The sequence below is a fragment of the Apteryx rowi genome, unplaced genomic scaffold (assembly GCF_003343035.1).
Source record: "Apteryx rowi isolate R43461 unplaced genomic scaffold, aptRow1 scaffold_40, whole genome shotgun sequence".
Classification (NCBI taxonomy): domain Eukaryota; kingdom Metazoa; phylum Chordata; class Aves; order Apterygiformes; family Apterygidae; genus Apteryx; species Apteryx rowi.
The window spans coordinates 1,699,462-1,718,910 of NW_020450530.1; the positions used below are offsets into that span (position 1 = coordinate 1,699,462).

The 19,449-nt window shown below is 46.3% G+C and overlaps 3 protein-coding genes across 4 annotated transcripts in view; 1 reads left to right on the top strand and 2 right to left on the bottom strand.

Annotated features, from left to right (window-relative positions):
- Window positions 1–11,983, bottom strand: part of LOC112970639 (dynein light chain 1, cytoplasmic) — a 14,812-nt gene extending 2,829 nt beyond the window's left edge. The window contains exons 1-3 of one of the 2 annotated variants that reach the window (XM_026075234.1): window positions 11,480–11,561; window positions 10,662–10,799; window positions 9,210–9,350 (exon numbers count right to left, since the gene is read on the bottom strand). In XM_026075234.1, the coding sequence (XP_025931019.1) occupies window positions 9,213–9,350; window positions 10,662–10,793 (270 nt within the window). In that variant the 5' untranslated portion in view covers window positions 10,794–10,799; window positions 11,480–11,561 and the 3' untranslated portion in view covers window positions 9,210–9,212. Of the gene's footprint in view, window positions 1–8,962; window positions 9,351–10,661; window positions 10,800–11,479; window positions 11,562–11,906 lie in introns of those variants that run through there. The other variant, XM_026075235.1, reaches the window with a different exon arrangement.
- COQ5 (coenzyme Q5, methyltransferase) lies at window positions 1,213–8,415 on the top strand. The gene is made up of 7 exons (XM_026075229.1): window positions 1,213–1,366; window positions 1,741–1,890; window positions 2,489–2,713; window positions 5,315–5,421; window positions 7,039–7,127; window positions 7,337–7,448; window positions 7,567–8,415. Exons 1-7 carry the CDS (start codon window positions 1,216–1,218, stop codon window positions 7,666–7,668), a joined length of 936 nt encoding a protein of 311 aa, XP_025931014.1. The 5' UTR covers window positions 1,213–1,215; the 3' UTR covers window positions 7,669–8,415.
- A 5,209-nt stretch (window positions 11,984–17,192) lies between the features above and the next one.
- Window positions 17,193–19,449, bottom strand: part of GATC (glutamyl-tRNA amidotransferase subunit C) — a 2,768-nt gene continuing 511 nt past the window's right edge. Inside the window, exons 2-4 of the mRNA XM_026075233.1 lie at window positions 18,832–18,998; window positions 17,944–18,047; window positions 17,193–17,535 (exon numbers count right to left, since the gene is read on the bottom strand). Coding sequence (XP_025931018.1) covers window positions 17,480–17,535; window positions 17,944–18,047; window positions 18,832–18,980 — 309 coding nt within the window. The 5' untranslated portion in view covers window positions 18,981–18,998 and the 3' untranslated portion in view covers window positions 17,193–17,479. The remainder of the gene's footprint in view (window positions 17,536–17,943; window positions 18,048–18,831; window positions 18,999–19,449) is intronic.

Below are 19,449 nucleotides of genomic sequence, written 5' to 3' on the forward strand. Positions count from 1 at the left end.
GGGCTGGGCTGTGGCGGCTCCCTGGGCGCCCAGCCTGCGGCACAGCGGGGGCAGGCCGCTCTCGGGCAGCACGCGGCGCTCGCTCAGCCTCGCCCCTGTCCCCTCAAGGCCGAGCTGCCTGAACGCAGCGTCTCGGTGGCGCGTTCGCAGCAACCCCGCCGTGCAGGGCGAGAGAGGTTCTCCCGGTCATTCTTCTGGTATGCGGAAACCAACGCCCTGCAGATACCACGTGTCTGAAGCTTTAAATGATGTCCTGCCCCAGAGGACGGAGAGGAAAAAGAAAATGGTTAGTTCTTACCTAGTTTTGCAGATGAAATGTGAGACAGCCACAGATGTCTATGCTCAAACTCGTAGGCTGTCACAGTAGGGTCTCGAGTTAGAGGTTAATGGCTCTAAGGATCGAAGTAAAAACTTAAGCAGCAAAAGAGTGTCTAATACTTCAAGTATTAGTCTCTGGACCGATTTCCTAAGAGTGAGATGTAATCTCTCAAGAGAGATTTACATACCTCACTTGTGCTTATGAAACTATCATCTTCTAGGTGGTTCAAGCAATGTGATAAGTAGAGCAGTCACCAAATGCATCAGGTCTGAATTTGCAGTAAAGCTTCTGAGAGCAGTCAGAGGGGGCAGCTGCCTCCTCTTCCCTGGAACATCAGAATTGACAGACAAACCCAGCCCTCCTTGTCCCCAAGATGCTTCACTTAAGCCAGGAAACTAGAAAACATCTAAAAAGGTCAAACAAAGCTTATTGCAGAATTATTCCAACGTGTGTGTGTGTGTGTACTCTACCAACACGGATTCAGCTATTCATGTAAGCAGCCCATAGGACTGATAACACCTGGCATCTATTTTGGGTCACAAACTGTGACTCTCTGCATTGGGAGAGCCCACAGAGTTATTGCAGGTGCTTTACAGCCCGGATAAGAACATTAACAAGGATGATTCAAGGGTGCGGTTCCTTCCTTCAAACTCTGATACTTCTCAGAAAGCAACACAAAGTCAGATGGTTGAGAGATGACTCAGGAGGAGGAAGGGATGACCCAAGGCAGCAGGACACCCCTCGGGGGGGGGGGCAGGGGTGGCCGAAGGGCTGCGCTGCCCTTCCTGTGCTAACCGGGCGGCGGCGGCGGCATGGATTCCGCGGTTCTCGGGGCCAAGCGCGCAGCCCCGCAGCGCTGCGGCGGCGCGGAGGGGCAAAGGTCATGCCCTTGCAAGATGGCGGCGGGGCTGTGCCCGTGCCGGGCGCTGCTCGGCGGGCGCCGCGGGGCTCTGCGGGCGCTCGTCCGCCCCGCGCGGGGCCTGGCCGCGGCGAAGGAGACGCACTTCGGCTTCCAGACCGTGTCGGAGGAGGAGAAGGGGGAGAAAGGTGAGTGTCCGGGCCTCGCTGCGGAGCTGTGCGGCGCCCCAGGGGAGGGAGCGACGGGTCGCAGCAGGGGCGTTTGGAGCTGGGCCGTGGGTTTGGGACGTTACTGGAGTTAAACGGTGCCGGTGTTCTGTGGGCTCGGCTCTTCCCCGCTGGGCTCCGGAAAGGTTAAGGGAAGAGGCTGTGTTTCTCCAAAGAGATGTTTGTCAGGTAACAAGCTCGATAGGATTCTGACATGTTTCTCGTAGGGAATTTTGGAGTGATCTCTTTCAGTACCACATGGTGGCAGACCTGCACAAGGCAATGAAGAGTAGGTTTTGCTTCCACAGAAGCACTTTAAGCAAGTTGCACCTCATCCTTATGTTCTTTCTTCTTAGTTTACCAGGTGTTTGAAAATGTGGCCAAGAAATATGACTTAATGAACGATTCAATGAGTCTAGGCATTCACCGACTGTGGAAGGATATTCTCATGCATAAAATGAACCCTTCCCCAGGAACCCTTCTTCTTGATGTTGCTGGAGGAACAGGTAAATACTTTTGCTGACTTTCACGTGATCGTGATGCTACAGTCACTTGGAGCTGTGGTTCTCTATGGATCCAACAGATTCTATCCAGCTGTCTATCTGTTAGTAATAGATATCAAATTTGGGTTTGTTTGGCAAGTTGTCTGAGTGTAAAGAAAGTATTGTCTGTTAGCAGTGAAATCAGATACCCTTAGTCAGGAACGCTATCTTGGTCCATTTGAATCTGCTCAGACTTTTTAGCAAGTTGCCTAATGTTTTTGGCCTCAGTTCTTCTATCTTTAAAACAAAAGGATCTCTCTGATTTTCACAGGAAAAGGTTGAGAGAAGTTTTGAAATACCTTGCTCCAAGGCTCTGAAGGCATTATAGTAGTGCCTTAATATGCTATGGGCAAATTTATTTCCATTTGTAGGAAGTGATGGACTGTTTACTTTTAATATGGTCCCTTAAAGTTGTATGTATTAATATATATTATATATATAAATATATATAGTTCAACTAAGTTTAATATTCAAAGCCCTAGATTCATGTTCCTTGGAGTCTTAATACTTCAATTTCAGAAAACATTCCAACATGTATATCTTTCCTTTAAAATGAATACAGGTGACATCGCCTTTCGATTTATTAATTATGTTCGTTCCATACGAGAACGCCAGCTACAGCGGAAGCTTAAGCACCATCAGAATTTGTCGTGGCAAGAAATTGCTGACAGTTACCAGGAGGAGGCAGTTAAGCCTCTTGGGGATTCCCAAGTGGTGGTCTGTGATATTAACAAAGAAATGTTAAAAGTTGGGAGGCAGAAAGCACAGCATCTTGGCTACTCTGAAGGTAAGTCATGCACCATTTGTGATAGCCATCAGGTAATCACCACTTCAGGATTACAGTAAAAGTTATGTAGCTGTGCCATGTACCAAAGCTGTACTTGTGTTTTTGCCAAGGCGAAATGAGTTTTCCAATAAGCATGAATGCAATATGCTGTTCAGAGGTTCAGCATTCTTCTTGAATACTTGAGCCTTCAGAAATGCAGGCATGGAAGTGCATGTGAGGTCTGAGGTCCAGCTGTTCTTCCAAATGGGACAAATAACCAAAACTTAGTCAGATGAGTTTGCACAGATATAAAGAATTTGTTAAGGCAGATAACGGACAAGAGCTTAGCCCTAGAATAATTATACTGAAGATGTTTTAATGGGTATGTTGAGAATCAAGGCAGTAAATAAGAAATGTGAGAACTAAAGTCTATTGTGAACATGTAAGACTCCACAGTTAGAGAATGTGTTATTAATACTCAGACTCAAAGAAACTGAATTATATTAAATGTTAGTTTGCAGGTCAATGGATTAATACACTGATATCTAGAATTTGTTGGGGACCACGCCAATCCTGATTGAAAAGCCTGATTTTAAGAAGTAAGACATAGAGAAAGAAGTCCTCCTTGTGGCACAGCGTTTGTATGATAGTCGTTTATCCTCTCTTCATTTATGGATATTTGGAAAATATTTGGGGAATGTAAGATATACCAGGAGTTTGCTTGGGTACCAGCATTAGGAATGCTCCGGGCAGCCTGTGCATATCGGTTAGAGGCACAAGGCCTTGTGCGTGTCCTTTCACCGCGCCCTGCTCCCACAGCCCAACTGGGGCTCCGGTGAGAGCCACAGCCAGGGAATTGTCTAGCATTTACTGCCTGTTGCCAGCTCCTGGCACAAGGTGTGCGCACGGGGAAGGTGAGGTCTTGCAAGAAAGGTCTCCCAAGCAGCTACGAGTGAAGTTCCTGCCTGTAGATACTGTGGGCTGAAGGACATACCGCACGGCTCAGCAGCACAAAGGGGCTGAAGGATAAGCTGCTGGCACAGGTTCTTTCAGCTGCTCTTGCTTTCTGCTGACAGGCCACCCCAGGCCATTGCCTGCCTGCCTCTCCCTTTGCTTTAGGCACAACAAACTAATTGTGAAAGCCTTGGTTTGCATCATGCTCCTCTGAGCATCTTGCAGCCCTGTCCAGAGTTCTTCTCGTGCACCATAGTTTGGGAACATCTGAAGTGTACCAACGTTACAAGTAAAGACTTAAAGCTTTATGACTGTAGTTTAGTACCTGAAATAAAGCTTGATACTGTCTTCCAGCTACTTAGTCTTAAGCAAAGTAAAGTAAAATTTACCTAATTTAATTGGCTTTAATTTGGGGGTGTTTTTGTGGTTTAAACTTTGATTTGACAAGTCTTAAGGGCTGTGCATGCCCAAAAGAAACAAGCCTGTTGTCCAGTCACTGGCTGAGCATTCTGGCCAGCAGGAATGGTAGGCTGCACTGCAGGTGCCCCAGTCCTCCTTGTGTGGCACTAACAGTCCCTTTAACATATCCACTTACAGAACTTCTGGCCCATGATTTTCGTACAGTGTTATTCTGAGGGTCAAATCTCCTATCATTCAAAGCCTTTTCTTGGTTCTTAATTCTTATATGTCTTTTCAAGCTGTCTGGTGTAAAATAGCACTAATACCTTGCTGCTTTAATCATGTTGTGTGCTTCTTTTCATACAATACTGACCTCAGTTGTGAGCATATCTTCTTTGTGAAAATGAAATTCGAATGTGTCTTGGCAACAACTGTGTTTTTCTGTTTCGTTTTGCTCTCCTTCATGCCCCTTTCCAGCACACTGYCCTTTGAAAGGCTGCTAATATCCATTGCAAAAAGCTTCTGTTTTTTTTTTTTAATAGTTTCTTTTTGTTATTGTTCTGCATTTGAGTTAACAAAATAGTGACCTTAAGATTTATTAATTCTAAAATGAGCAGTCCTATTTTTGGTACAACTAACCTGGACATCTATGCTCTGCAAGACAGACACAATCCTGATCTCTTGGGGTTTGGGGAGCAACACAGCTGCAACAGGATTGTGTGCTGTATTAGATAAGTGCTAATGGAGAGATTGTGGCTCTTCTTTTTTTTCCGGTGGAAGTTTTCTAGTAAAATGTTTTAAGTGTTTTGACTATCATTGTGTGGCAAGATGTTAACAAATCATTATAATTATTCTAGTTGCTCTTTGGGTAGAGAGTCTCTTTTTGGAACTTTATACTTCAAACACTTAAAAGGCAGCTAGAATCTGTTGCTTTCCGCTACTGTGCAAGACTTGGGCGAAATCTCTTTCCTGCAGTCCAAGGCACTGTGAACACAACATGCCTGCATCTGCAGAGGAATATTTTGGCTGATCTGCAAAATTGACTTTTTTGTTTGAAGGACAACTATTATAATACAGGGCCTTGAAAGGTTTGTGAGGATAAACTAAGGTGTGTTCCCCACAACCAAAAGCAGAACTGCAGTATTAGTTTTATATTTCATTTATTAATGATCATTCCATTTTGGAATAGAGAAGTTCTAGTCTTTCTGAAGGATTCTGGGTTACATAAAGTCTGTTCGATACCATTATGTCCTTGTGTTTTTATTACAGGTTTGTCCTGGGTGGTTGGGAATGCTGAAGAGCTGCCCTTTGATGATAATAAGTTTGATGTTTACACAATTGCCTTTGGAATCCGAAATGTAACTCATATTGATTTGGTAAGTTGGTGTAGCGTATCCTGGACATGGGGCTTTACAATTCACCTGAGKTTTTTTATTCTAAGGGAGGAAGCAAAGAAGGAACTCCTTTGCATAACGGAATATCTTTGTCTACTCCTGAAACATCTAAAATAAGTGGTAGGTAGTCTGCAGCTTGCTTGAATAAAAAGTGCAGTTAAATGCTCCACCTTTGTCATAATAAGAAAAAGATTTATACTAGTTGTGCCCAATCTTTCCAGCTCGACAAGCCGCATAATTTCTTCCCAAGGCAGAAGAACTGTATACGGCAGTCACTACCCACGTTCTCCTAACTTATGGTATTAATGGATCCACACCTGCATAGCGCAGTCAGTCTGCATGTCTCAAATCTTCCCGAAGCACCTGATCTCTGTCCCATCCGTAGTGGGTCAGACGCTTTGTGCCCCTTACTGCTCCCCTGCCCGAGCCTGCAGAGCTCCCAGAGACGAGAGCAGGAGGCAGCTGGCTGCTGCTGCCCTAACCCATTCAGCCCACTTCTGCTCAGTGCCTTTACGCTGGTTGGTAGAGGGGTTTTTCCATGAAGAATAAGTAGGGTTTTAATTTGGGTGGGTAGTACCTTCATTCTAACCAGTAGCTGTCCTTCCAGAATGACTAGATGTCTTTCATGTTAGCTCACCAGTCTAGCTAGACGAGGTTGTCTGTGTCTTGGAGGAGTGTCCTCCAATCTTGGCAATGCTCTTTTGGTTGAGGGTGTAGCGTTTGGACAGTCTAGGTCTGCGTGCCTTTGAACTTCTCTTAATGCAGAGGGTGTTCTGTAGTGCTTTGCTTGCACCCTTCCCGAGCATAAGCGCTTACACCCCTTCATGGAAGTTGGATGCAGCAGCCTGGTAGTGTAGCTCCCTGGAGGCCTGATACACAACGCCTCCAAGCCTCTGATTCTTTTCCAGAGCTCCAGCCACATGTGTGTACTCTTTGTATTTTGCCCCTTGGGAACATGACATTTGAAGCCAACCAGATGTACAGCTTGCAAAGGTTCTTAAGTACAACTCTGCTGTGTTCTAGTATAAAAAAACATAGTTGTAAATGTGGTTTTTCTTGTCTCAGTTCTTTTGGGGTGCTTTATTTGGACATAAGATAGAAAAGCCAGACTCTTCTTTGCTCTTCCCTCCCCCTTATTCTTGCACATTACTCCTCCAAAACCCAGAGTTGTTCGTTCTCTGATTCATTCGTGTGTCCTGTGGTTGAATAAAATCTTGTCTTTTGATTTAAAATATATGCATCATGCTCTTGTTCTTCATTTTCAGTTTCTTGTAGCTGAGTCACCTTCTTCTTTTCAGGTTTGGTCTGTACTTAAAATAGCTATGCTGGCAAACATTCATCAAACTAAGAGTAGGGAAAGAGAGAGGAAAAATTGCATCCCCAACATCATAATGTCAAAGCCTGGTGTAAATATGTTTATGTAACAGCAAGAGTGGACTGGTCTATGCTTCTCCACAAGTAAATATTGGAGACTGCCTCTGAAATTGTCGGCATTCTCTCTCCTCCCCTCAATTCATCACTGAGTTGCCTTCATGCGACTTGATAATAGAAACAGGTGCTGTTCTACAAACTGAGTTCATCAAGTCTGCTTTGTCTCAGGCGCTTCAGGAGGCTTATCGTGTGCTGAAACCAGGAGGGAGATTTCTCTGCCTTGAATTTAGTCAAGTCAACAACCCTCTTCTTTCCAGGTAGGAACATGACGATACCTTGTGTCATGTCTGTGACTGTCTTACTTGCACTGAGCCAGGGCAAGTAGAGATGCTTCAAGGTCACCTCATCATGCACTTTTAAATCAAATTCATACTACGTAGCATAGTGGTACAGTGATCAACTTGGGTTGTAGAGGTTTGGTTTTAAACTTGTTTGTATTAATCCTACTTGCAATCTGTCTGTGCAGGCTCTATGATCTATACAGTTTCCAGATTATCCCGGTTCTGGGTGAGATTATTGCTGGTGACTGGAAGTCTTACCAGTACCTTGTGGAGAGCATCCGACGCTTCCCCCCTCAGGTAAGACAGCACTTCTCTGGAATCACAAATACCCAAAAGATAGTCCCAGCATAATCTTGCAGGCAGCTGGCTTACAGTTCTTCCAAGTTGTTATAACTATGAAACCATTGCTTTTCAGGAGGAGTTCAAGGCAATGATAGAAGATGCAGGGTTTTTGAAAGTGGATTATCAGAATTTAACATCAGGCATTGTTGCCATTCACTCAGGTTTCAAACTGTGAACCTGCTTTCGAGCAAAACACAGGAACTATATTTTTTTTTCTGAGGAATATGAAAGATGTGGAATTTTAACTCTATCAAGATAGAAGAAAGTCTTGGGAGAACTCCAGTTTTTCTGAGAAAGAAGTAATTTTCTTTATTTAGCTCAAAAACCTGAACTTTGGGTTTAAAAACTTATACAACAGATACTGGCTCAGCAGTCAGACCTAGAAGAATGTCAGCTGCTTTTCCACCCCATGAGGATGAAGTGACTTCTGTGGCTGGTTTCATACACTTGCATTTCCCTTCAAGCGCAAGGTAACAGACATGGCCAAAACTGAGCAATGCTAATAAATGTAGCAACTTCACTTACTGGTTGCGTGGATACAGAAATAGACTGACTGCTCTTCAAAGAGGATGCYTCCTTTCTTTTACTAAACTTCAAGGGGGTTTTCACAGCAGTGCCAAGTAACTTGGATTTATTAAATTTTTATTAAGCTCTCAGTGTCTTTGTCATGCAGGCTTTAAGAGACTTCTTCTGTGCTCCCTTTACTTCTTTCAAAGGGAAATGGAAGACTTGTGAAATAAAACAGCTCCACAATAAATTTTTTTCACTTAATATTTTAACCTTTTGAAGAGAAAGGAAGCTTTTCTGAAGGGCAATGACAGCAAATTGTATTTTTTCACCTACATATGGAAGCTCTAACTCAGTCAATGCTGGATGTATAGTTTCTACTTAAATATACCATACATTTCTTACTGTTCTTTAACTTGTTTAAGGCCTGATGCTTCTGTCATAGGATACAGGGGCCAAGTATAAAACCTGCCACCAGCAGTCAAAATGCATTCAACTAACTTAATAATATGAAACTTTTCCTCTCTTATCAAAGGATGAACAAAACAAAAAAAAAGACTAGAGAAGGTACACAATTATCCATGCCAAAGTGTCAGTAAAATTCTGTGTTCTGAAAAGAAAAGAACCACTGATTTTAGTTTGTACTTGTTACCAATCCAATTCATTTGAGATCAAAAAGCAGCTACCTTCCTGCACCATGTAGCTGAACTCCAGAACTTGCACTGGAGGATGTACATACTGAAATGCTTTATCTAGACTTAGAAAGCAGCTGGGAAAAGCTCTCCTGGTATTCTTATGGTTACTGACTAAGCACTTGCTTGTATATTTAGCTTATGATTTGGATGCCATGAATTTGGGGGGCGAAAGAAAGGGAGGGGTGTTCCTCCTTCATTTGCAGGGGAGAAAAGTGGTGCAAGTAGTAATAGGGCAGAAGGGTAGATGGCTATAAAACTCTTAAAGGCCACATTGCTCCAACACTTTTATTAGCAAAGAAGCTGGCTTTTAAAAGAAAATAAATACAAGGAAGACCTTTTGGCCTTTTTTTTTTAAGCCACAATGAAAATACCAACGGCTACAGCAAAATCCCTGACTATTAACAACACAACAAAAGACCTGAAGATCAAGGTCCGCTTCCTCAGGAAGGCTGAAGGTAGCAGGCTGTTTGGAGTTAGTGTGCAGTCCAGATGCAAGTTTCAGTAACAGTCCATGGTTCTAACCAGACTTGAAGAGAAGAATAGCGACTTGGCCGAGGTAGAAGTAGATGAAGTGCTTTGTCTCATGAGTCACGTAGCTTCCAAAGTTCCTTCCCACGATGCAGTGCCAAGTGGGATTGTATTTCTTGTCAAACTCCTGCAGAGGAGAACAGTAGCAATCAAGAACTCTTCTAAACTTTCTGTGCAAGGCAATTACAGGAACAGCATCTAGTCATAAGTACTAAGATTATCTTATTCACACATCTTTCTGATCATCTGCTATTTAGGCAGAAAAATACAAAGAAAACAAAAATGAAACTAATAAGTCAACAACCCAACAGTGCTTTGTAGCTGAGCAGGAATAAGCTTAAAACATGGCCTATGCTCAAGCAAAGCCATACCACAATCTGAAATCATAACTTTCAGTTAAAAACTTCATCACTAGTTCTGTATCTCTACAGACTGAGGCATTATTTTAAACTTCAATGTTCATTTGCAACAAGGGTGCTAAAGAGACTCTTAATGGAAAATCCTCTGCCACATCAAATCCTCTACAAACCTGCCCCTCCTCACAATTCCTCAAGCTACAAATAGCTGCCAGAGTGAACAACCGAAAATTTTCAGAGTAAACTCTCTCTTCTCCACTACCACAGATAATACTTCCTGCCTCTACAAAAAAAAGAAATAAAAGTCTTTATTTAGTGTATTACGGGGAGAGTAGAGCAACATTTCTCTAGTGAACATTCTGCTTAGGTGATGCCTTCCTCAAACAGCTCTTCCACTCAGATAAGTTTAATATTTAACTTTAATTGAAACTCAGATTTCTTCATCCTCCTGTGCTGGCAAAGCAGGAAGTGTATCAGAACTAGATGTTTCTCATATTCAATACTGTTATTCCTACATATATAATGACACAGAGATTGTGGACCGCGGATCAGCAGCACCACCAATATTTTTTTGCCTGGATCACTAGATGTGGAGAGGTGTGATTACAAAAGACTTGCAGAAAACAGGTCTTTTTCCTGCAGTCTTTGACCCAGCTGGCCAGAACTGTGAATAGAAGCTTAACACTAAACTCAGCAAAATTTAAATCAAGGACTATGTTAAACAGGCCTTCTCTTGGAGGAAAGCTGTAGAAAAGCTCAAAAGAGCTGCCATGTTTTCTACAAGCCAATCAGTCACAGGGACAGGTCAGCTGCCAGTCTATTTGGCTGGATAATGAGACAGTGGAAGAAAATACTTAAACAGAAGGTACTGTGACTGAAAAGAGGAAGGACCAAGAAAAGTACATGACAGAGGTGGGGAAAGGAACATAAGGRCACCAGCCTGCAGAAAGACCAACTTGATTATCTAGTGTCTCCAGAACTTGTTTCTCTAGAGCTACCTGCCCARCAACATTCACCCTGCTTGATTTTTTTTTGATGCGCAGAGGGATTTCATGAAAAAGATGTTACAAACAAACATTTACCTTCTTTATATGAGCTGCAATGTCCTTCTCAATGTTGTATTTCTCGAGGGCCTGCGTAGCACACTCCACAGAGTCTTGCTGCATCTCCTCTGACATGTCCGCATTCTTGATCACGGCTTTTCGGTCACTCATGGTTACCTGCGTTGAGCAAAGGAGACAAGACTTCAAAGTTGCAGCAGCATTTACCTGCACACCAGGATCCCCTGCGCGCAGTCAGGGGTGCACGGCCGCTCCCCGGGAGTTTCCCCTCCGCCCAGCTGCGGGCCGGGAGCCCCTGCCCAGGCCTCCTGCTGGGGCGCCGGAGCCCCGCACGGGCCCCGCTCAGAGCCGGGGAGCGGCGGCCCGGGAACCTGCAGGCGCAGCACCCGCCCCGGAGGAGCTGCAGCCTGCGGGCGGGGGAGCCCCGGGGGGAGGCCCCGCACGACGCCAGCCCGAGGAGCCCCTGCAGCTTGGGGGCCGCCGCCCGGCACAGCCCCGGGACGAGCCCACACCGGCTCCAGCGCCAAGGGGATGCGAGCGGAGCCCGGGCAGCCCCGGGGGCGGCGCCGCACTCGCGGCACCCAGAGCTGCCTCGGGCCCCGGCACGGCCTTTGGGGAAGGGCCCCAGCACCCAGGAGTTGCCGGCACACTCAGGGCCCCGCTCTCAGCAGCGCCGGCCACGGGGCGGGGTCGGGTACCCGCTGTCCCACCTCGGCCTTCCCAGGCCCCGGCCCGGCGCCGGCCCCTGCAGGGAGCCCCCGCGCTACAGCGCCCCGCGGCCGCTCCCCGCACCCCTGCGGGACCCTGCACCGCCGCCGCCCCAGCCCAGGCCCCCTCACCGTTCCCCGGGCGCTGCACGACCAGCCCTGTGCGGAACGAACTGGAGCGGCGGGGCGGGGCGCAGGGGCGGGCTCGGGGCGGGCGGACACGCAGCTCGGAGGCGCCTCTCGCTCCGCCGCCGCGTCGGTTTAACCGACCCGCGCGCGCCGCACCCGCCTCCGAGCGCTCTAGGCCCCGCCCCCTCCGCAGGCGCCGCCAACCATTGGTCACCGCCACCGCCCTGCCGAGCGTTCATTGGCTGTCTCGCAGCGCTCCGATAGCATTTTACTGCAGCGTTTTCTTGCAGCCCAGCATGCGCCGCGCTGGCGCCGTCGCCTCAGTGACGGGAGACGGCACCGCCCAGGCAGGCGGCGGCGGTGACGGGGCCGGTCGCGCCCCTCCGCGCCCGGTGGGGCNGCGGCCCGGCGCGGCCCGGGCGCCCCTCACCGTCCCCCGGGCGCTGCGGCACCGGCCCTGCGCTGACCGAGCGGCTCTGCGGACTGAGCGGCACGCCGGGCGCCCGCCCGCCTCCGAGCGCTCCCTGCCCCGCCCCCTCCGCTCCGTCCGCCAACCATTGGTCACCGCCGCCGCCTTGCCGAGTGCTCATTGGCCGCTTCCCGGCGCCCCGATAGCGTTTTACTGCGGCGTTTTCTTGCAGCCCGGCATGCACCGCGCTGGCACCGTCGCCATAGCGACGGGATGCGGCGCAGCTCGGGCGGGCGGGCAGCAGCGAGGCCGCCGGCGCGGGGCTGCCCCGGTCGCGGCTGCCCCGGTCATGGGCGGGCGGCCCCGGCCTCTGGGGCGCCGGCGGGGGGAGTCACCGACCGACCCCCGCGGCCCTGCACGGAGGGGCTCGGGGCAGAGGTGGGGGCCAGGCCCTGGGGGAACGGTGGGCCCAGCTCCAGTGTGCCTGGGCAGCAAAGGCCTCGTTCCTGCTGGAAATTCCAACTCGGATGCTCCAAAACACCCCAGATATCGCCCACGGCTTCTGTGAAGCACCTTTCCATAGTTAATACCAAGGCCCAGAAGACCGTTTTTATTCCCGCCCCAATGCAGGCCAGGGGCGTAGAGCTTTGCCTGGTGGTCTCTGCCATGAGCCCGTCATTTCGCTCGGCACTGGAGGCCTCCTTCGGAAAGTGCCCTGGCGGCGCGCAGCCTTCCGGGGCTTAGCGACTGCACTCTGTCATTTCTGATACTAACACGTCTGCTTTCAATTTGTCACTGGCTTTTAGACCAAGGAAGCGACTGACAATAGAAATCTTTCACCTGTATTTACTGAATGTGATCAAGTCACCTCTAAACTTTTTTCCCTTTAGCGAACTGAATCCAGCAGACTCGCGTCCCTCATTTGAGGCATTTTGCAACCTCACCCCATTTCTGCAGCTCCCTCCGAATTCTCGCCTGGTGTTTACGGAGCAGGATGCTCCGCGGGATTGCCAGTGCTCGGCTCTGTTGGTTTCATTCTCCCTGGGGCACTTTCTGCTTCAACTCTCATCAGCGGCTCGAAAATTGCTGTGGAGTTTTCCATGGTTAGGGATTTGTTAGTAATAAGACTCTGCACCTTGTCTTATAGCAAATAATGCAGGGTGGCTTAAAAGAGGTTTTAAAATATTGGTTGGTGGGCATGGAATTTCCCTGTGGAAATAAAAAGCTCCAGAGCAGTCATCCGCCGCACTTGAAATGCAAATATTTTTATATTAGTACAATCTAGTTACCGGCTCTGTGTCACTCATAGCATAACAGCAAGCAGCCTTTTGCTTTTGCAAGCTCTGAGGCAACCTCTGCAGAACATACTGCTCCCCCACCAAAAAAAAAAAAAATCTGGACGATGTGTTCCTGATATCACTCTAGACTATCTCAGAAATAATCTCTGGCTTTATCTCCCAATTTTTAGCATTACAAGTCAAGGAGATGCAATTCACAGCTTAATTTTCGATCTCACCATCTGTAGTGTGTGCTAGGGACAACTCTGAACGTTATGACATTAAGGAACTACCTGGTTTAGTGCAGCAGATTAATGAAGGGTCAAATGAAACCATGTGTGCTGGTAACTTGAAGAAGCTCTGCGACAGTCTTGGGGCCACAGTGAACAGTGGGTTTACAGACCTGGGTGTAGCATCTGCAGCAGTAGCAGGGGATCTTGGAGTACGAGACAGTGTTGCACTGACAAAAATGAACCAGTTAGCAATCTTCCCAGCACTCACAATGAACTTTAGAAACACCCATGAATCTCTGAGGAGGTGGCTGTGTTTGGTAGCTGCAGGCAAATCGCAATGCATTTATTAAAAAATGGTTAGCTGAACAAACAGATTTGATGATGACTACAGGAAATGTCAGTGTGGGTGAGACATGGCTTTAAAGAGGAACATTAAAGCCTGAGATACATGGCTTTAAAGAGAAACATTAAAGCCTTACTTGTTGATCAAGAACATAAAAGCGTAATTCCCTTCAGGACAGAGCTGCAGGGGAAGGCAGAACAAATACATACAGGAGATGATAGCTGGGGTAGAGGAGGTGCCGGAGAAGATTGGATCATGACTAAGGCATGTCATGAGATTCATATTGCAAATGGAAGATAGACTATAAGCACTTTGCATCAGTGGCTTTCTTTTGTGCTGTGTGAGTACTGCATAGCTGTATCTAACGCAGCGAAGATTCTTGAGGCTCCTAGGTACTATCAAAAGATAAAATAATCATTATTGGTAATAAAACAACTTCAGTTTTCCTTTTTCCATCTCCAAATTAAGGTCGTTTTTGTAAAGCTGGAATCTATATGCTAGGGCATCTAAGCAAATTTCATATGTTATGTATCTGTATGGTAGTGGGAATTCTCAGCAGGCAAAAGTCAAGCTATCTCCACGGTCTCCAGGGGAACTACATACACTTACATATTCTCAGATCTGACCTTTTTTAAACAAATAACAGATTTTTTTTCTTTTGTTATAACCACTAATCACTGAGAAAAGATGGGTTGTTTCACAAATATATGTTACGTTTGCCTCACTGCGGTTAGGAGGAATTTGCAAGTAGGGATTTTTTCCCACCTACTAAAGTGAGTATGTATGTTTTTGAGCATGCACAAGGGTCACACTGTTGATTTTATTATGCAGTTCCTGAGCTATATCTATATGCTTGCCTGGGTTTCTAAGTCACGGAGTAGCGAAACACTGTAAAGATCAGGTTTTCAAGCTATTTGTGAACAACACTTGCTGCATTAGACACCTGCCGAGGTGGACTGGAAGAGCCCTGATGTAGACTGCCCCATAGGCAGCCTGTCCGGCCTTTCCCAAGGCGTTTTAGTTTAGGGTTGTGGGTGTCTGAGTTAGAGCTGTAATTCCCTTATTAGTGGCAAAGTTGCAGCAAAACCCTTCATTAAGGAAATGTGTGTTTTCAACTCATTTAGCGTGGTTCAGCCTGTGGGGAAGAACGTTACGGAGGTGGCAGCAGGCAGCTCGCTYGCGCTCCGGAGCGCGCAGGCTACGGCGGCGGCAGTGCACCGGGGCAGTGCACTCAGTCCGTGCCACACTGGCAATGTGGGATCGTCTTTGAGCAAATTGCTGGCTTGATGGTTGTTTGCATAGTCACAGATAGTAGCTCCTGAGGCAGAGCAGTCCAGTCTCAAATTCCTCTTGCTTTCTGTGTAAATAAGTGTCACTGTTCTCTCTGATGGTTAAAGGAGGAGGCCAAAATGGGTAGAAGCAAGTGGGGATTTCTCAAATTGGGAATGCTCTGCTAACACGTTTGGCATAGGATGTGCTTGCTGACTTACAATCTGCCCCTGTTGTGCTTTATACATGGATCCTAAGTGTCTGTTAGGAAAGGCTTGTATATTTGTAAAAGTTTGAGATTTGCAGGGTCTAAATCTTGAAAAGCCTGAGACTTAAACACTGTGTTATAACTTTGCAGTGATTTGGATGAGTGGGATTAAATACAGATTTTGATTCAATACCCTTCAAAGAGGCCCTGTGTTGTAGGCTCATCTTACTGGTGAATAACAGCAAAGGCAGCTGTAGTCTTTTTCACTCAGCCTAGGTTTTCCATGAAATAAGTGGCACATAATGGCTTAAGAGGGAGCTTTTCAAAGCAGTTTGCACACACAGTATTATGAGCAAGCCACTAATGGCTGAACCCAATACTATTACTACTGAAACTCTCTTCAAGTATTTTTTTCAGTGTTTTTCAAATTATGATACTTCTAATACACTTGGTGGCCTTTTGAGATGTTAAGAAGCAATGCACTTATATAATTAACCTTTATTTTGCTTTACCTGTTGTTTGCAGAGATGTGGAAGTTTATGGGAGAAACGGTTAGGATTACGGCCTTGCTCAGGGCTTCCCGTCAGGCAGCTGGCAGGACCAGAAGAACTGCACACGTGAAGCTGGGCAAGTTTATTATGCAGATGTACAGAAAGATGGGAGTATCCGGAGTGGGCGTATACAAAATGGGAGCAGAGACTTTTCTTTGTAAAGAAGACATAGAACATGTACTGTGTAAAGTGGATGACATCAAGCTCCAATCTCACGAGGTGAGTTTCTGCCCTCCAGGGAACAGCGCGTGCATGCACTGTCACAGAGGAGCATACTTTCCTTTTCCTGCCACGCTCTCAAGAGCCAGAAAAGCAGAATCTCAGAGCTGGTGATTAGTAGTATCCTATTACAGTAACTTCAAGGGTCTCTTCTAGCATTTCTGAAGAAAATTCGATTGTGGCTCATGATCTCTTCCAGTGCATGAAGTTATTATTAGAATAAATAATTCTGAATTTTTAAATATATATTTGGAGGAGGCATGGGCCAGGAAGAAAACTGTATTTGTCACAGATGCTTACTGTGCTTTTTATAGCCTGGAAGCAGCAGGTCTGGATGACTCCTAGTTTGCTGCAGTATTCTCTTTTCAGCAGGGCTCTGGTTTCTCTCCGTGAGCCTTGGCTCCTTGTGCCTCCGGCTGCTGGAGAGTCTGTGAGCAAACTTCAGGATCGTCAGCCAGGATGAGGCAGTGACCATCACACGCTGCTCGCTGTAGTGGTGCTGCCCATTTTCCCAGCACAGAACCTCTTCCTATGGAGGTCTCCTGGCCTCTGAGCTGGTAAGCCATAGGATTTGTTTCTTTTTCTTTTTTTTTTTGTTCTTGGAGCTGTGCTACTTCTTTGCATCCACCTTTTTACTGTGGCTGAGCTTTCTATGACAAATGTCCTGCCTGGACATCAGTGGAAGGCTGAGCATGCTTGCTCAGGAGATTTCCTTACAGAATTTGAGCTACTGGTACGTAACTGTTGCTTGAGAGTTTGGCCTCTCCTTAGTGTGAAGGATGACTCTAGTTTTTTGTAGCTACTTACCACCAGCAGTTAAAAGCCCAATGGGTAGACTTCATCCTTTAGCCCTCTGGCTAGGCTGACATCATAGCATCTTCCATTTTTGTTAGATTGAGGGAAACTTGTTCCTGTTTTCTTCTCTGGTAGCTGAATCTCTGCTCTTGCAGGTGATTGCTAACAAGGTATTTCTCAATATTACTTGCCAAATGTTTTGTAAAATCTTTCTCTGTAGATGTTGAATACCAGAATGTGAACAAAGCCACTACCACCTTTATGGAAATCTCAGTGTGGTTATTTATGCATTGGTCCTAGGCTTCAGCTGTTCATTCCTCATTCGTGCTGGCAGAGGGCTGTTGGTAAGGATATAATGCAAATATTTGGGTTTTATTCTTTGTTTGTCAAGAAAACAAAGTAGTGTTTGGGGTTTTATTTTAATCATCACGTTTAATGTTCTCTTTAAAGCCTTTAAGCCATTCAGTATCTTAAAGATTAAAATGGATGCACTTTAATAAATAAAAGCACAAAGGACACCTGTCTAGATTTCATGCTGCCTTTCAGCTTCATAAACACTGAATATATTTCAATAGCAAGATATTTTACAGAAGCCCTCCTGTTGATCAAAATATCCACCGCAGTGTTTCAGCTGTGGCTGCACAAACCCTTGTTTTCCCAAATAAAATATTGAAATGGCATTTTGGTTCTTGGCTTTCATTAAGACCGCTGCAGAAAAGTCTCTCTTTCTTCTAACTTTGGTAAAGGGATGTTACCTGATAGGAAACAAAAAAATAAATGTGTGACACCAGCTGTAAGTTACCTTCTGGGTAGTACACCTTAACACAAACGTGCCTCTCCAGTTTATTCTGAATGTGCAGAGGCAACTTGCATGTCCTGAGCAAGTCAGTTTCGTCTGACTTCCTGTAAATGATCTTTTTTAATAGGTCAACATGTGCACTAACTTTAGTGTAAGATTAACCTCTGTACTCCTTTTGGACCAATAGATTTAAGTCTGTCTTCACAGATGGCTACAGATATTATCTCCTTATTTTAGTACATCCTGATTACTGCCTAGTATTTCTGAAAGTAAATTCAGTTGTGTCAGGTTACATTGATCAGGTTAATTCAGGCAAAAGTTAGTTCAAGCAAAATTAAGAGTTTTTTTATAAACAGAACAGTACCTGGTGGGGCTACAAAATATTCCTCTATTTTCTCTCTGGCATTTTTCAGCAGCTCTTTCGTGCAGTTGCCTTCTGTAACATCATCTTCTCTGAGATACAGACACCTGAAGAACAAAGAGTGGTAGCCTGTCTTTAAACTATGCCTACAAAGCGCAGAGGCGTAGAAGTTGCATGCAAGCACCATGGATTTGTTTTTTACATCTCAGTTAGCTTCTAATGTTTCTGTTCAATAAGCTGTTGACATAAGAAGTTCTTCCTTGAAGACCACTGGCAAATGAGTGAACAGTCTCAGCTTTGTTCTTGTCAGCGACAAAAGCTTAGTCTGTCAGGCTTTAAATGTACCTAAACAGTCACTAAAACTACAGCGAAACCTTGAAAGACATCCCACTCCCCTTGACTTGGTGGTAGCTTTAGTATGGAGCTGTTTGTACAGAGGCAAGTATGTCAGAAGACTTCGCGTGTAGGATTACTGGCAGCACAATTTCATAAAAGCTGAGCTAAACATGCCATGTTAGATTGCTGCTGAAGTACAAAGCGTGGAGTATCTCTAAAGCTGTTTCCAGCCTCAAACAAGCAGTACGGCAAGTACTAGGACACTTTGAAGCAATTACGAATGCTGTTGCCAGACATTTGGGGAACAGCATGTGCAGGTCCTTCATGATAAATAACAAGATATGCTAAGGAATTGGAGTGCATCTTCGCTGTGCTAACGTGTTAAGCTTGCGGGCGCCCATCTGACATCTTTCTTCCACACACCACGACGATAAAGGCCTTCTGTAAGCAAAGGGGCCAAATGTATAGCTAGGGTATTTCTGGAAAAAAAGTTTTCAAAGTAAATACCTTGATAAATGAATAATTAAATGCAGGCTGCTAACAGTGATTCCTTACCTGTCTTCTAGTACTGAATCCATTGGTTCTACTCCCTCTGTGTCGACCTCATGAAGCTGATCGGCAAACTGGATTGCTTTCTGCAGCCGCTCTACCCCCTCTACGTTGCGGAAATCAACTAGCGCTAGATGTTCCAAGTGATCGAGCATGTCCACAGTTACTTTTTCCTGTAAGAAAAGACACAGTCCCTCGCTTGGATCCTGGGAATAGGCTACCACATATGGATGGCAAAGTGGGCAAAGGTGAGCAAGTTCCGGATGCTGTCACTAAAACCTTTGCTACGTAACAAGCTCTTCTTGGTTAGAAAATAACTGAGTTTACTTCTGTTGGAACATCGTGATTTCTTTTATTCCTTTCCCTTTTTGATGAAGTCGCAGATCAGACTGGAAAACTGGCTTTAATCGGAGCAGCCCTTCCCCTTTCTCCCTGTCACTCCCTGTCCAGCAGGGCATGGGCAGAGCTGGCCCTGGTGCGGCAGCTACCGGGGGCAGCGCTGGCGGGAGCCGCCAGGAGGCCCCGGGCCCGCGCGGGAGCCTGCGGGGACGGAGCGCAGAGGCGCCATTTCCAGCGCCGCGAACTGAGGCCGGGGCGTCCCGGGGGCCGGGGCCGGGCTGTCCC

Excerpts from the sequence above, each read along its gene's own strand:
- COQ5 (XM_026075229.1), top strand. The coding sequence starts at position 1,216 with ATGGCGGCGGGGCTGTGCCCGTGCCGGGCGCTGCTCGGCGGGCGCCGC. Across the intron at positions 1,367-1,740 it reads GGAGGAGAAGGGGGAGAAAG|TTTACCAGGTGTTTGAAAAT; the intron begins GTGAGTGTCCGG and ends CTTTCTTCTTAG. Across the intron at positions 7,128-7,336 it reads AACAACCCTCTTCTTTCCAG|GCTCTATGATCTATACAGTT; the intron begins GTAGGAACATGA and ends CTGTCTGTGCAG.